At 39.5% G+C, this 14,634-nt stretch overlaps 2 protein-coding genes across 2 annotated transcripts; one reads left to right on the forward strand and one right to left on the reverse strand.

The window, feature by feature from the left end:
- Nucleotides 1-952: 952 nt before the first annotated feature.
- On the reverse strand, nt 953-5,909 carry get1 (guided entry of tail-anchored proteins factor 1). Its single transcript, XM_030109009.1, has 5 exons — nt 5,770-5,909; nt 4,332-4,497; nt 2,503-2,570; nt 1,433-1,547; nt 953-1,313 (listed from the first exon to the last, which is right to left on the reverse strand). The coding sequence occupies exons 1-5, from the start codon at nt 5,857-5,859 to the stop codon at nt 1,240-1,242; spliced, it is 513 nt and encodes a 170-aa protein (XP_029964869.1). The 5' UTR covers nt 5,860-5,909; the 3' UTR covers nt 953-1,239.
- Nucleotides 5,910-6,368: 459 nt separating this feature from the next.
- Nucleotides 6,369-9,993, forward strand: hmgn1a (high mobility group nucleosome binding domain 1a). The gene is made up of 6 exons (XM_030109214.1): nt 6,369-6,563; nt 7,671-7,703; nt 8,809-8,847; nt 8,934-8,972; nt 9,062-9,181; nt 9,253-9,993. Exons 1-6 carry the CDS (start codon nt 6,414-6,416, stop codon nt 9,331-9,333), a joined length of 462 nt encoding a protein of 153 aa, XP_029965074.1. The 5' UTR covers nt 6,369-6,413; the 3' UTR covers nt 9,334-9,993.
- Nucleotides 9,994-14,634: the final 4,641 nt, after the last annotated feature.

Raw genomic sequence — 14,634 nt, forward strand, 5'->3', positions numbered from 1 at the left:
AGTGTTCATTAAGAAATTATTTCACAACCAGTAAACTAAAGCGGTGCTGATCCACCCCAGCCTCTGTGGGACACGAACACAAGAGAGCAGCAATGTAACTGAACTTTTATTCATCCAGTGTTCTTTTTCTTTTATTTCTTTTCAGACACCAGAAAGGAGAGCTCTTCAGAAGGGGCTGCAGAAAATCAAAGTGACGCTGACTGTGACCAACCCAAGAAGCTGTTAGAGGATCGAAAGTGTTGAGAAGAAAAGGAAGACAATGAAGACATGAGAGGGGGGGCAATGTTCTGCAAAAAAAAAAACTCTAGACACAACACAACTGAAGAGCAAGAAATGTACTGTAAGCTCCCCAAAGCGAGACAACTGCATCTGGGAGTGGATCCATGAAAGTGGAGATGCTCAGCAGTGATAAGCTTCAACAGTCACTTAGCAAATCCAGTGTAGCTGGTGCCGAAAGCTCTGTGTGATTAAACTGATATCAAAGCAAATGTGCAGGTTCATGAGGATTTTTAAGGAACAGTGTGTTAAGTTGATTAATGACGCCTTTGAGCTGGTCTACAGAATATTTGACTGATACAATGGATGAAAGTCAGTGAGATTTTCTCAGAACATTAAAACATGCCTTTTGATTTAAAATCAAAACTCAATATACTCCATCTACTGTGAGTTTTTTTCTTTTTTTTCAATCATTATTGTGGAGTTCAAGGTGGTGTGGTTGGTTAACACTCCCTGGCTTGAGTCCGGTTGGGGCCTCCCCCGTGTGTGTTTTGTTTGTGTTTTCTCCAGAAATTCAAGTTTTTTGTTTTTTCTTTTCTTTTTTTCCCTTAAACCGGTAACTCTGGATTGCTCGAGGGTGTGTTTGTGATACGATCTGTCTGTCCGGGTTTTAAACGGCCTTCAGGCACAGTCCCCGGTGCAGAAGACGGATGGATGACTTCCACATTAGAAAGACACAATGAACACATTCACATGTTTTCTTCAGGTATGTTTTATCAAAAGACTTCTCCACAATTCCAAATAATCAAGCTTTCAAATAATAGAAAACTGAAACAATCTTCCAACAAAATCTTCTTCACAGGTTCAACACAGTTCATGGGAAACTTCAAATAATAAATTACTGCCACAACAAGAAGGTGAAAAAGCACAATTACACAAAAGTACCTGTGAAGAGCTGACAGAACACAACAGAGCAAATCCGTAGATCTGAAGTGAGAAAGACTCGTTGATTTGACTTGTGAACTAGCTGAAGGCATTAAGACCAAGCGTTACAACTTTGTTGCAAACCACCAGCCAGCATGTGATTCCCACTCCACCTGAAATGAAAGAACGCCTTCATCAGCACGACAGCGCGGCTCTGAGACTGCTATAGAAATATGCGCTGTGTGGACTATATTGTTTACAGCCTGTGACATTTATAAATAAGCTTTATTACCTGCCACTCCTGTTGGAAAGGCCACGAGGCGCTCGACGGGAGCGATCCACCTGCTGGGAACCACAGTCACTGGATCGGAGTAGTACTTCCATATCAGAGAGATCATGAGAGCCGCCTGGCGCAGAACAAACAAAACACGGAAGTGAAACGTTTTACCAACTTTATCCAAGCCATGATACACTGAGGACCAGTTTCAACACAGCTGAACTGGACCAGAGAATACGGACTCAAAAGCCGCTGTAAACGGAGGGGAAGCTGTGGGTCTTCTCAATGGAAAAGCTTCAGTTAGATTTCATTTGTGCAATGGTTTTTAGTTGCTTTGGCTGAAAGTATTTGGAATACTCTTTACCATTTCACATGTAAGTTAGATAGCAAAACTGTACTGTGAAATGAAAATGTACTGTGTCCATATATATTACAACAGGACAGCTAATGGGCCTTTTTACAGATTTATAAGAGGTAATTATTACTGTGTTTTTTTTATATTTAAGAATGATAAAACAGTTTGTTTCATGACCAAACAGGGGTCTGGTCTAAGATGGCGAGGGTGACATAATGCAGCAATCGATGGAGCATTTCCAGGTATATGTATGTATATGTTAAAAGTGTACCATTTTCTGTCTCTCTTTGACATGAATGTTCAGATTAATCCAGCTTTACCTGGAACCTTACCAGTACTCAGCACATATTCGTTAGCTAGAATAATCAAGCTAGTTGTGTGTGCTTTTTTCACTCAAACACTGGTAAAAAAAAAAAAAAAAACCAAAAAAAAAAAAAAAAATGTCAATATTATGTTTGTGAGCAACAATATCTCCTGTGAGAGTGGTACTTTGCAATCTCTGTTCTTCGGGAAACACGTCATGTGGTGACGTTATAAAACAGCTACGCACACGGACAGTAGGGAGCAGTCAGATGTTCTGTTTACATGGACTCTGAACAGATCATAAACAGGATTACCATGCCTCCTTTTATCGAATCAGATAAGGTCTATTTTAATTTATTTTACCTTTATTTTGGCAGGTAAGTCAATTGAAAATGGGGGGAGGCTCTACTTCAGAGTCACAACCTACCTGCAATATGTAAAACACGATGTTCACCACCCATTTCATTTTGGCTTGTTGGGCTGTTCTCGATTTCACTGTAGAAGAGAGAGAAAAGCCATCAGGCATGATTGTGTTTTTTTGTGTTTAAGCAGCAATCTTCCATGTTATTTTGGCTTTCAATCAGATCAAATGGTGATTGTGTTTCACCTCATCATTAGACGCAGCAAAGACATCTGGGATGTAAGCAGCGATCAAAACAACCACCTTGTTTATATTCATTTTTGCTTTACCAGCAAGAGCTGCTTAACATGTCATTGTTTCTGACACAATGAGCATAAATAGAATTCTTCACTAGTTGAAACTCACACAACATTTTTACCATATCAGTATGCAGTGTAAATCAATTGAGCTCAACACTTTGAACTGCTTCGGTTACGTATTTGATCAATTCAGCGTATAGTGTGTTAAACAACACAAGAACAAGTACAGATATTAACAATTTAAAAAGAAAAAGCTACTGAAAGACCCCCAGTTGGTTACCGATAAACAGATGAATCTGAACGCTGTGAGTGAAGGACAGCGACAGACAGCAGCTGTTCCAAGCAAACGCTCATAAAGCACTCAAAACCTCCCGCCACTTTCAGTGGTTGGTGGTTTGCATGTGCGAATCTGCTGTGGTGGACATGCACAGGTGTGGGGGGCACCACACGTGCACAGCTAATATAGCAATGTATGTGCTGTGCAGGAAAAGCTGTGAATCTTCAGCCGTTGAGGAGTCGATAAAGAGATCAGTCCAACAGTGCTGCAGTAAAATCGACATACTCCAGCTCACATTCTGGTGAGACTTTTGCAAAGTGTTGAGCGTTCAGTCGGTCATACTGCTGACAGATTCAACAAGGTAGCTCAAATAGGGAGGGAAAACCAGCCATCCTTTTAAACTAGGTAGCAAACCAGAGAAATGAAGACTTTTACTCCATGAACTCATCACATGATTTAGTCCATAGACCTCGATTCTTAACAAACAGAAGAGTTTCAGACATTACCATGTGCAAGCAATGGTTCAATGTACTCTTTAGTCATCAATAAGTTACAAACCATGGCTTCGCTGTCAGCCTATTTTTTACTATTTTAGAATATACAGAGAGTTAGTGCAATGGATAATCCACTTCTAAAAAATTAAACCAGTTTCATTTTTTTAAAAGGTAGTTTTCATCTTAGACAATCAAAAAAACTTCTTGAGAGAGCACTACAATGTGTAACACCAGACTCCACAGGAGAAAAGAGCTCCTTAACAACTGGAAAATATGTATACAAAACTTCCACAATGTGCCTCAACGATTTTGACATCAGTAGAACTGACTGTTCATGAACATTGTTTTAAAAAGAAAAATATAATAAAAACAATACAAATATCAACTGAAATGCTGAAAAAAGATTAAAAAAACGAAACAACCACATCCTAATGGTCAGATGGAATCAAAATCATTTAAAGGACAGTCATTTTAATAGGTTTTGCACTGCCTCTTAAATTCAACAGATGTGTCCTGCAAGATACGAAGATGGAGCACATTGCAAAGAACTACAGGTGGCATCACTGCATCAGTTTTTCTGGTTAGTGGAAACTTCTGTTGATGCAGCCTGAAGGAATTTTGATCTAATTTGTTTGTCAGTCCTGCAGAGGGAATATTATAAGAAGGGCCAGGCAATGACTCAATGTCAATGAGTTAATATTTTGTGAATATTAATTGAATACTTTTAATTTAATTTTAGTTTAATTTTGATGTGTGCACAACAACATGAACTAATAAAACTAATCATAAACTTCATTACTTTATTTTTCCAGTCAACTTTCTTACCATGTGTTTTCAGCTTATCTGTTGTCTTGTTGATTTTGCGCTCAAGTCTGGCATATCTGGCGAACTCATCCATCATGCTAATGGAAGACTGCTCCTTCTTCATCTCCTGGATTTCAGCCCTCATCTCGCTCTCCTGCTCAGCATCTTTCTGCACCAGCTTTGATAGCTAGAAAACAGAGAGGCAGTTTAATAGTAGGTGGGACAAAAAAATACTGGATCACAACAACAATTGAGACAGTTTTAAGTTTGAAAAAAAGGAAAAAAAAAAAAAACAGGTACAGATATAGTTAAAACAGCAACTTTGGGGGACTTTGTTTATTGTCATCACACAATGAAGAGGAACAGGATGCAAAAAGTAGGGAAATCCACCAGTAAGCAGAGCAGAGGTCTCATAGGAATTACCTCAATCTCCCAACATGCAGCTTTGATTCAGCTTCTTTTGAAATTTGGGGCTGATCGAAGGCAGTCAAAACGTTATCACATTCATTGATTTATTTCACCAGTGAAGTCAAGGGTCAGGAACCAACTTCCTGAATAGATTTGATATTTTTGAGTTGAAAATGAAGCAAAAATGTAAATGGAACAAGCAGTAATTATGCTAAACTTTGAGGGATGAGATCGGTAATAACCTATGTAACATTTGCTTTGTAATGCTCCTAAAAACACAAAAAACTAATGCTAGCAATCAATACTTCCTTTCTTCTGGATTCTGTGCTTACATGTCAAAACACCTTAACTTTATTATGCTATTTCTATATTGTATATCTGTAGCATATGTATATACAGATCATTGTTGATTAATTTCCTAATTTGTATTATTCTCCACGTATAACTGCATATGTGAACAGTATTTCTCAAAATATCAATTAAATATTTGGTTCTTTATTTCATTCATTAAAAAGGCTGGTTGCCAATTTGAATGGATGATGATGTACATTTCTAACAATAGTTGCTTCATTTGGTACAAATACACATCAGTTTGGTTTGATCCGCCTTGGAGAAAAAAAAACTTTAAAAACCAAGTATGTGATGTAGAACACTGTATCCGACAAAGGTTTTAAACTGTTAAATACACGCAAATCGGTGATGTAGCGCTGCGTTTAGTTAGCCATCGTTCGCGATGCTAAGCTATAAACACAAATTAGCTAAACATTCCCTAAAGACACAGCGGAGTCCCATACTTTCAGAACAAAATGTTTCCCACTCTTTTTGGTTTACGAGGCCGGGTTCTGGGGAAAACCCCACCCTCTAGTTGTGGCTGGACATGTTTTGTGTGCGTGTGTGCGTGTGCCTGTGTGCGTGTGCTAGCCTGCCTGCTAACGTGACCAACAGGCTAAGCTAACAGGCTAACAGCTACGTGCAGTCTGCGGCGATAGAGCACATCTACGTTCACAAAGCTAAAATCTGCATGTCAAAGGGGCAGCGCGCCCCTACTTACAAAAGAAGAAATGCTGGGCAGGAGGGTTTTCATGAGATTACAGAGGAAAACCGAGCTGAGCACCAGAAGCCACGCATAACCAGACGCCATGTTTCTTTCGGATTTTTTTTTCCTCTTTTTTGTGAGCTGCAGCTGTGGATCCGCTGGACGGCTTTTAGCCTTTCATCAGTCAAATTATTAAAAAAGGTTAAACTGGTGATCGGCACACACACACACAAAACGTTGCATTACAACACCGAGCCACTCCAATGAATCTGTTTTTTTTATAAAACATTTGGTGAAAATGGCGTAAAATGGGATCTGCGGGCAGTAACACATTGAAAGGAGAATGTTGTACAGCCAATGCTCTGCTTATGCAAACAACCAAACTCACGACCACTGGCTGTTATGCATTCTCTAAATTTTGCACACACCCAGCCGATTAAAAAGTGAGAGCTGGCTGGGACTCACTGATTGGCATACTGTCCTGCCCACACAGGTAAGATGTTATGGTTCAAAAATATGCTGCCTCGACCTAAAAGCCAATCACTGGAAGCCAGGGGCGGGGGTTTACTCCTCCTGTTAGGTTGGTAGGATGAGGGATAAAATATACCAAGAGAGGGATCCAATCCGGTTTGAGCTAGTTCTGGTCTGGTTGGACATTTATGTTAAGTTACAGACCCTCTGGAGGTGTAAAGGCTGAAGGTGCAGGGACTGACACACGTTACATCCAGTTTCCAAGGCTGTGCAAAGCTTGCTGCTCTTCCGCTTTTGTCTCTGTCCTTCAAACTCGAGCAACAATGGGCAAAAAGAAAGTAAGTCGTGTACATTATGTAAAACATGGTGCGTAGTGCGTACTGTAAATCTTAACGTTTCGGCGTCGTGAGATGTTAAATGCGCAAACTGTTCCGTGTTATAATGTTAGTTTTCAGCGTTGCGTGCGCTGTAATGTGGCGTTAGAAAAGTGGCTCGACGCGTCCATGTGCAGGCATGGAGTCCACCTTTAGCTGTGCGCAGGTCTGTCGGCTCGATCCTGTTGATACAGGAAAAGTGGCGCCTTTTTACTTAGCACACGGCAACACGGTTCCCCACCGAGCCTCGGCGCGAGCACCGCGGCCCCGATGGGAAACAATCCTACAGCAGTTGTGCTTCCACACATGCGATCGTGGCTTTGTTTCAGGCTAATTTGTCCTCAATGTCCGCCGAGATCAAACAAAGGGGTGTAACCACAGCCACTGTACAGGTTGCCATTTTCAAGGAAATGCATTTCCCTGAATCTGCCCCGGGTTATTAAGCTCGATCGCGAGCGATTAAATACCGCTTTTTGCGCTCGTGAGTTCGATTTGTGGCGTGGTGTTTGCTCGGGTTTTGACCTCCGTTCAGTGGGCACTGTACGCGGCGGAGCGCGACGCTTTGGAGGTGTGTGTGTGTGTGCGGGGCGGGCTGCTCTCCGAGGCCGTCGTGGCAACTGAAAAAAAAAAGACACACACACACACACACGATGGCTTCGTCTAACGACGGGACTCGTGGTCCAACAATGGCGGACAGCTCGGTTGAGACGTGCATGTTCCGTCGTGTAGGGAAGGTAAACACATTCACCGGAGCGCGTGTGGAGGTGGAGCGACGCCACTTTTCCTCGAGCAGCTGCCGCAGCTGTGCACTTACTTAACACGTTTTTAGCCACCGAGTATGCACAATGGCGCCGTGTGGAAACGGAGCAAAAACTGACCCGAGCTCTTTTCCGCCACTATAGAGAGACGGAGACCCCCTTTCCGTGTACCTATTGCATAATTTCTTTGTGACTTGAGGGGAGGAAGACGTGCCCATCCCCCCTTTTGCCTCACACACCCACTTCAGCTCACTCGTGAATGGTTGCCGTTCGTGCCTTATAAACGATCTTTCTCTTTTCTTTGTGTCCTCAGCAGTGTGACGCCAGTGCAGATGTAGAGCCGGAGGTTGGTATTGAAAAGTTGACCCTGAAAATGGCTCGAACCCGCACTTACAACCCATTCAGCCCCCAAGTGAACATTTTGTTCTACTTTCTGTAACGGCCAGGAGAAACCCACCACACATGTAGAGTGGCTTCTTACACAATGACCTGGTAACATCCGGTTATAACCCTGGATTCGAGATAAAGGAGTTTTAAAGCGGATCTTGTCAATCATTTGGTTTTTAATGTACGGGTAATTAATCACTCTTTGGAGTCAGTGGAGGCACACGACCTCTAGGGGGCGCAGCTTGCAAAACAACCTAAATTACTCAACTGGTTACTGCATGTTTTTTTAATATATATATATACCGTATGTAATTAATAATATACCCAAGTGCAAGAGAAAAATTCCTCCTTGTGTGATGTCCACAAGAATATTGCATTACAAAAACATCCATGGGCCCTATAGCAAGAACACAAGAAAAAAGGGAAAAGAAAATAGAGGCAGTGTTTCCTCTTTGCCCCCAAGAGGCCAGTATAAAGCACATGTAATGGCCAATTGTGCACCATAAGCTTTTCCCTCCACTTCTCTGCAGACTGAAGAGGTGCAAAAGGAAGTGTAAAGTTTCAGTCTCAGCTACACTTAACTAGTTTGAAAATAGCAGGTTTTTACTTTTTTGTTTAATAGATTTTTGTTTTTTAATTTAGTTTGAGACTTGATGCTTAAAATAAGTCACAGTCAATAGAAAAACACAAGTTTAAATGGGATTTCATTTTATTTTACACAGTACAATGATTTAGCCATTTTTATGTTTGTTAGTTTATGAAAACACAAGACAAGCACTAGACCATAGCTCCTGTAGAAGAATAAACAAATGACTTGGTGAGAGATAGTAGTCAACTCAGTTGAGAAATATAGGCGAATGACAGGGTTGAGTAATAAATATTGCTAAAATTATTGCACAATGATTTAAGTGTAGTTTTTATACTTGTTGATATGACTTGTTTTCATTTAAAAACACAAACGTGCTCCAAATTGAGCCTCCTGTACTTAATCATAAAGCCATTTTGTTGGCTTAAATATCCTGTATTTATGAGGACAGTATTTAATTATTTTTCTTTTACTCCAGGTTCCCACGCGGGCAAGACGGTCTCCAAGGTTTTCCAAGGTAAGTTCGTTAGCTGTGTATATTTTACAGCGACCATGTATTTGGATAAATATGTGAAATTGCCCATGATTGTGTTTCCTGTGTAGTTAGACAAAGAGATAAAACCCCTGCCAGAGAAGATAAAGGTAAGAACAAGACTAGATACTGCCACACGTAACCAGTCATTACACATATCGAAGTGTATTGATTATTGATTGGTTTATGACCACGGCAGGCGCCTCCTAAGAAGAAAGCCAAACCGACGGAAAAGGCCAAGGCAGAGGAGAAGAAAGAAGAACCCGAGGCGGAGAAAGACGCTCCTGCAGCTGAGAATGGAGACGAGAAAGCTGAGGAGGTTAGTTATTATCTTGTCTGTGGAAATGTTTGCTGTGCTCACAACAGAGTAATAAAGAGCGTTTCCTCCAGGAGCCCGCAGCAGCAGATGAGGTGAAGGAGGAGGAAGCCAACGACAAGGAAGAGGAAGAGGAGGCAAAGGAAGCAGAGTAGAAACGACCACCACTAGACTCACCCACCAATGCTCCCTGTACCTCTTTTGTTGTAAAATGCAGAGAATATTTTTATCGACTATTTTCTTAAGACAACAATGTTTTTAGGGATGTGATTGCATTTTTTTTTTTAAATACTACAAATTCCATCAACGTTTGTGGCTTCTGTGAAGGGAAAGTTTCTTTCATTGTTTTCTTGTGACCTTTTTGTCTTCAGGTTGTAGTTTGTTTGTGTTTTTCTTTTTCTGCATGACATGCAACTGTGCCTCATGAGTGGGAGAGTTTATTGGAGACATTCCCGAGGCATTGTGAGGGATTTTTCTATCTTGTACTGTTTATGTAAAACACATCATCAATACTGTGTCTGGTAGATGATGGGAGGACATTAAAGTTGTGTTACACGCTAAGTCAAGCCTTCTCACAACGGTCTGTTTCATCGTCCTGTCAGATTTCGATTTCAAGGTACATCTGATGACAGTGAAGATGATCCATGTACTCAGCTATGCTATAAAAAAAGAAATGCAAAGCTAGTCATACCCATCATGGTTCATTCTTTTGGATATCTGTATGGTTTTGGGATTTCTTGACCAATGTACAGTTTCCTCTTTTTTTTTATGAAAAAAAAAAACAATAAAATGTTATGAATGGTATGAAATGCCAATTAAAATGGGAATTTCTCAGTTATTTTGTTCATAAACATGTTTCAGTTGAATAGTTGAGGCTTACAAATAAAACCCATTTATACAAAGTAAACCCATTTAAAGAACACAATTTGGCCCAATGTAGTTCAAATTCAATAAAAAGAACTTTATGTAGAGCAGGGACAGTAGTTAATCCATGAAACACTGCTTTGTAGAAAGAGATAATCCAACTTGAGCCAAGTAGAGCAGAATTCAAGGCTTTGTCCAGTCAGTAGTCCTACATTTTTTATGAATTGTTTTGGATTAGCACAGAAAATAAGTATTTTAGCTGAAGACAACAGTAAATCTAAGAATCTGTGTAACACAAATTGACTTTGTGGAAAATCCATGTATGACAAAGCCATAGAAAAAAGACAATCAAATCAACAGAGGCACATAACTATGAATGGACAAAGATAGAATTCCACGAACAAAAATCAAAATGCAAAACCTGCATTTTTTTCCATTTCTCATGTGCTTAACTTAAAGATCTAAAACTTTTTCTATGTACCAAAAATATCTATTCCTTTAACATATTGTGCACAAATCTGTTGAAATCTGTGTTGGTGAACACTTCTTTGTCGAGGTAATCCATCCACCTCACAGGTGTGACATATCAATATGCTGATTTGACAGCATGATTAGAATCGATTGAAAACAATCACATTAAAAAAATAAGTTCATTGACCTTTTGAGGTACCTTCTACATTTCTTAATGTTTCTTCCTGATAAACAATTGTAACGACAATATTAAACACTCACTCTAAACAATGAGATGATGATGCCCTCCAAAGGGGCATGAGGCAGGGCTGCTCTCTGTCGCCCCTCCTCTTTGATTTGGCCATTGAGCCGCTCGCCATAGCATTACATGCTTCAGACAATATACATGGAATTTCGAGGGGTGGTCTGACCCATAAAGTCTCACTCTATGCCGACAACTTGCTACTGTTCATTTCAGAGCCCGAGATCTCAATTCCAAATTGTCTCGAAACAATTTCTCGCTTTGGTAGGTCATCTGGATATAAAATTAATGTCTCTAAAAGTGTATTATTCCCGATCAACGAATTAGTCAAAAAAGGCTCCTACGACAGATATCAGTTTAAAATAACATCAGATCCAATGCTATATCTCGGTGTCCACGTCACACATAACTATAAAGTCCTCTTCTCAGCTAACTTTGCAATGTTATTGAATCAGATCAAGGGAGATCTAAACCGATGGTCCTCTTTGCCCCTCACACTAGCGGGGCATATTAATTCAGTTAAGATGATAAGCCTACCAAAAATGTTGTACCTTTTCCAAGTTATTCCCCTCTTTCTGCCCAAATCATTCTTTAAGGAACTTAATAAATATATTGCTACTTTCATTTGGAATAAAACTGTACCTCGTGTATGTAGAGCAGTATTTGAGAGACGGAAGGAAGAAGGCGGGCTTGGTCTTCCAAACTTCCTTAATTATTACTGGGCGGCAAATATTTAGAAGTTGAACATTTGGTTTAACACAAATGAAGACTGTCCGATTTGGTTTTTAATGGAACAACATGCATGTCCATCTGTATCCTTGTCCTCACTGATTTGTGCTCCCCTACCACTGACTGTAAGTAAATACACTAAAAATGTGATTGTTCAGGCAAGTCTGCGAATTTGGCACCAATTCCGCAAACACTTTAAAAGTATGCACACTTTAATATCAATACCATTAATTAATAATGCCCTCTTTAAGCCGTCCCTCGTGGACAAAACATTTCTTACCAGGTCCAGAAAAGTTTTAAAATCAATAGGAGATCTCTTCATGGAAGGCCATTTTGCTACGTTTGAAAACCTAACCGAAAAATTCAATTTGGCAAAAACCAATTTTTTCAGGTACCTTCAGGTACGGGACTTTGTTCGTACCCAGTTTCCTTCATTCCCGGCTAAACCAGACTCACATGTAACTGATGAATGCTTAGATCCCAAAGTCCAAAAAAGACTTGGTGTGTCACGATTGTACCAAATCCTCCAGGCCTCAAGCTGCCCATCACTCTCACCTCTTAAAAACCAGTGGGAGGAAGACTTAGGATTAAGCCTCACAGACGAAATATGGCTGAAAGCCATTCGCAAAATATATACCTCTTCCATATGTATTAGACATAGATTAATACAATTCAAAGTGTTTAACCGTCTACATTTATCTAGGGCTAAATTAGCAAAGATCTATCCGGACATTGATCCTAAATGTCCGCGTTGTCAGCAGGCTCCAGCCTCTCTGGCACATATGTTTTGGTTTTGTCCAAGCTTGCACCCATTCTGGACCGAAATTTTCAACACATACTCCCACATTTGTAAAAGGAAAATTGACCCCGACCCATTCTTGGCCATTTTTGGAGTGGCACATAATAAAATTTCCGAAGCCCAAAAGCAATTGTTAGCATTCTCCTCCTTGCTGGCTCGTCGACTAATCCTCACGCAGTGGAAATCTAGTATCCCCCCAAAATATTCCTGATGGTTTACTGATGTGATGATGTCTTTTCTTCAAATTGAGAAGATCAGGAGCATAGCTCAGCATGGAAGATTCAAAAAGGTATGGCAACCATTCTTAGATTACTATAGCGGGGTATTTGATGCAAACTCTATAATGAATAGTTTCCCTCTCTCTCTGTCTTTTTTTCACCCCCTTTTTTTTTTCTTTCCTCTTTTTTTTAGGCCTCTTATAGGCCTTAACCTGACTTTCTCTTCATTTCTCCTACTCTTCTCTACTTCCTTGTTACATGTTCTGTGTTTAGCCCTTTTTCTTTTTTCTTGTATGAGTTAATCTCAGGTTGCCGATTTTCCCTATAATGCTGCAATATCTTGATTGGATTCTGCTGTGCCTGGATTGATATTTTGTGTTTGAAGTGTACAATATCTGCCAAATTTCATATGTGCCAGCACATTGTATAATGGCAACCTTTATGTCTGTTATAATATAAAACCAATAAAAACATTTTGAAGTAAAAATTAAAAAAAAAAAAACAAAAAAAAAAACAATGACATGATGCAGATTAGCCATCATGAGGCCTTGGGTCATGTTGGGGAAAATTTCCTGTCAGACTGACAATCAAATGCATATTCTACATGCAAACCCATATAGCATCAGTTGTCAGTCTGCTTGTAGGTTTAGTAATTTAAGCTTTCTTAGCTGAGTTAAGTCAGCTTAATCAACTAAAACTGTTTGATTCTGGGAATTGTTTAATCTATGATGTGGGAGTGTGTTTAAAATGTGCCTTGATGTTGAAGCATGCCACTGCATAAACACAACCAACCAGGATAACTGGTATTCAAAAAGCAGAGAGCACAAAGTTTATGTCTAACTACAGCCTGGTAATATAATATAACTTTATTTTGCACAGGGCCACAAGGTGGTGTAGTGGGATGCACTTTCGACCTAAAGAAAGAATGCACATGATTCTAATCTGGGGTTGGGGGCTTTTCTGTTTGGTGCCACATGTTCTTTTTGTTAATTTGTAGCTTTTGGTATGGAGTGACTCCAAAATGACCCTGATAAGTGTGAATATGAGTGTGATTGTCTCTGTTTGCTCTCTGATGAACTGCTGACCTGAACTGTCACCGGAGATAGAAAGTCAACTTGTTGATGTAACTCACTAGAATCACATTGGCAAGACTTGAAACGTTCCACAAATTTACAGTATTTGTTCTCAATTCAGTTTATTTACCATAACAAAACATTGCTTTTGTGTTTAAGGCACAAAATATTTATTTTATTAATATGTACAGCTTGGTTTTGCATTGCAGGGTGTTGTTAACTAGGATTTGCTTCAAATCTGATTTGGGTCAAGCTATATAGAAGTTGGATGGATTCACTAAACTGCACACAGCATCTGAACTCACAGCATCAAGTGTTGCAACCCCATCGCAGTTTTCTGACAAGGAAATAATGTAGTAGGTTATGATTACCTTTGGAAAACATAAACAAATATGTAAAAAAGGAAAGCTAGAAACTATTGTTTGTTTGACAAACTCAACATGCTGGTTCATAATCTCAAACTGAAATGTCGGTCTATTCCTAAAACATTCATCTTAAATTTATATTAGCTATGTACATATCTTTTAAGATGAGCTCGACTATTTTGCATTACAGTAATCCACATTATTCTGATTTTTTTAAATGTTTATTAGCGATACAGTAGACTGTGATAAAATCGCCAAGGTTTGCCTGCAGCGCTCTCAAACCTTAGCTTGAATAAAGTAGATAGAATATGGACAGATTGATGGTTGAAAAAAATTAAGTGGATAGACGTAAAATGACACTTCCAATTGTTCAAATCTAAGTTTCAAATCTGATTTGTTTTCCCTGCCACTGTGATCCTTTGAAAATTTGTTATAGACACGTATTAAGGTTTTTGATACAAAAGTCTGTAACATATTTTTCAGGGTGTGGAGCACACCCTTTTTGGCAGGTGCAACAGCAACATTTCGTCTTCTTAATTTTCAAAAAGAAAATATGATGAGAAAAAACAGGTAGGTGGTAAGTCTACAAAAAATTCAAATAACAATAAACTGCAACAAAGGTTTGCAAAATAGGATTTAATTGGTGAAAACCCCCAAGTGTGACAGCTATGACAGTTGCGAACAGCATATAAAGAA

Source organism: Salarias fasciatus, chromosome 14, assembly GCF_902148845.1.
Source record: "Salarias fasciatus chromosome 14, fSalaFa1.1, whole genome shotgun sequence".
Classification (NCBI taxonomy): Eukaryota; Metazoa; Chordata; class Actinopteri; order Blenniiformes; family Blenniidae; genus Salarias; species Salarias fasciatus.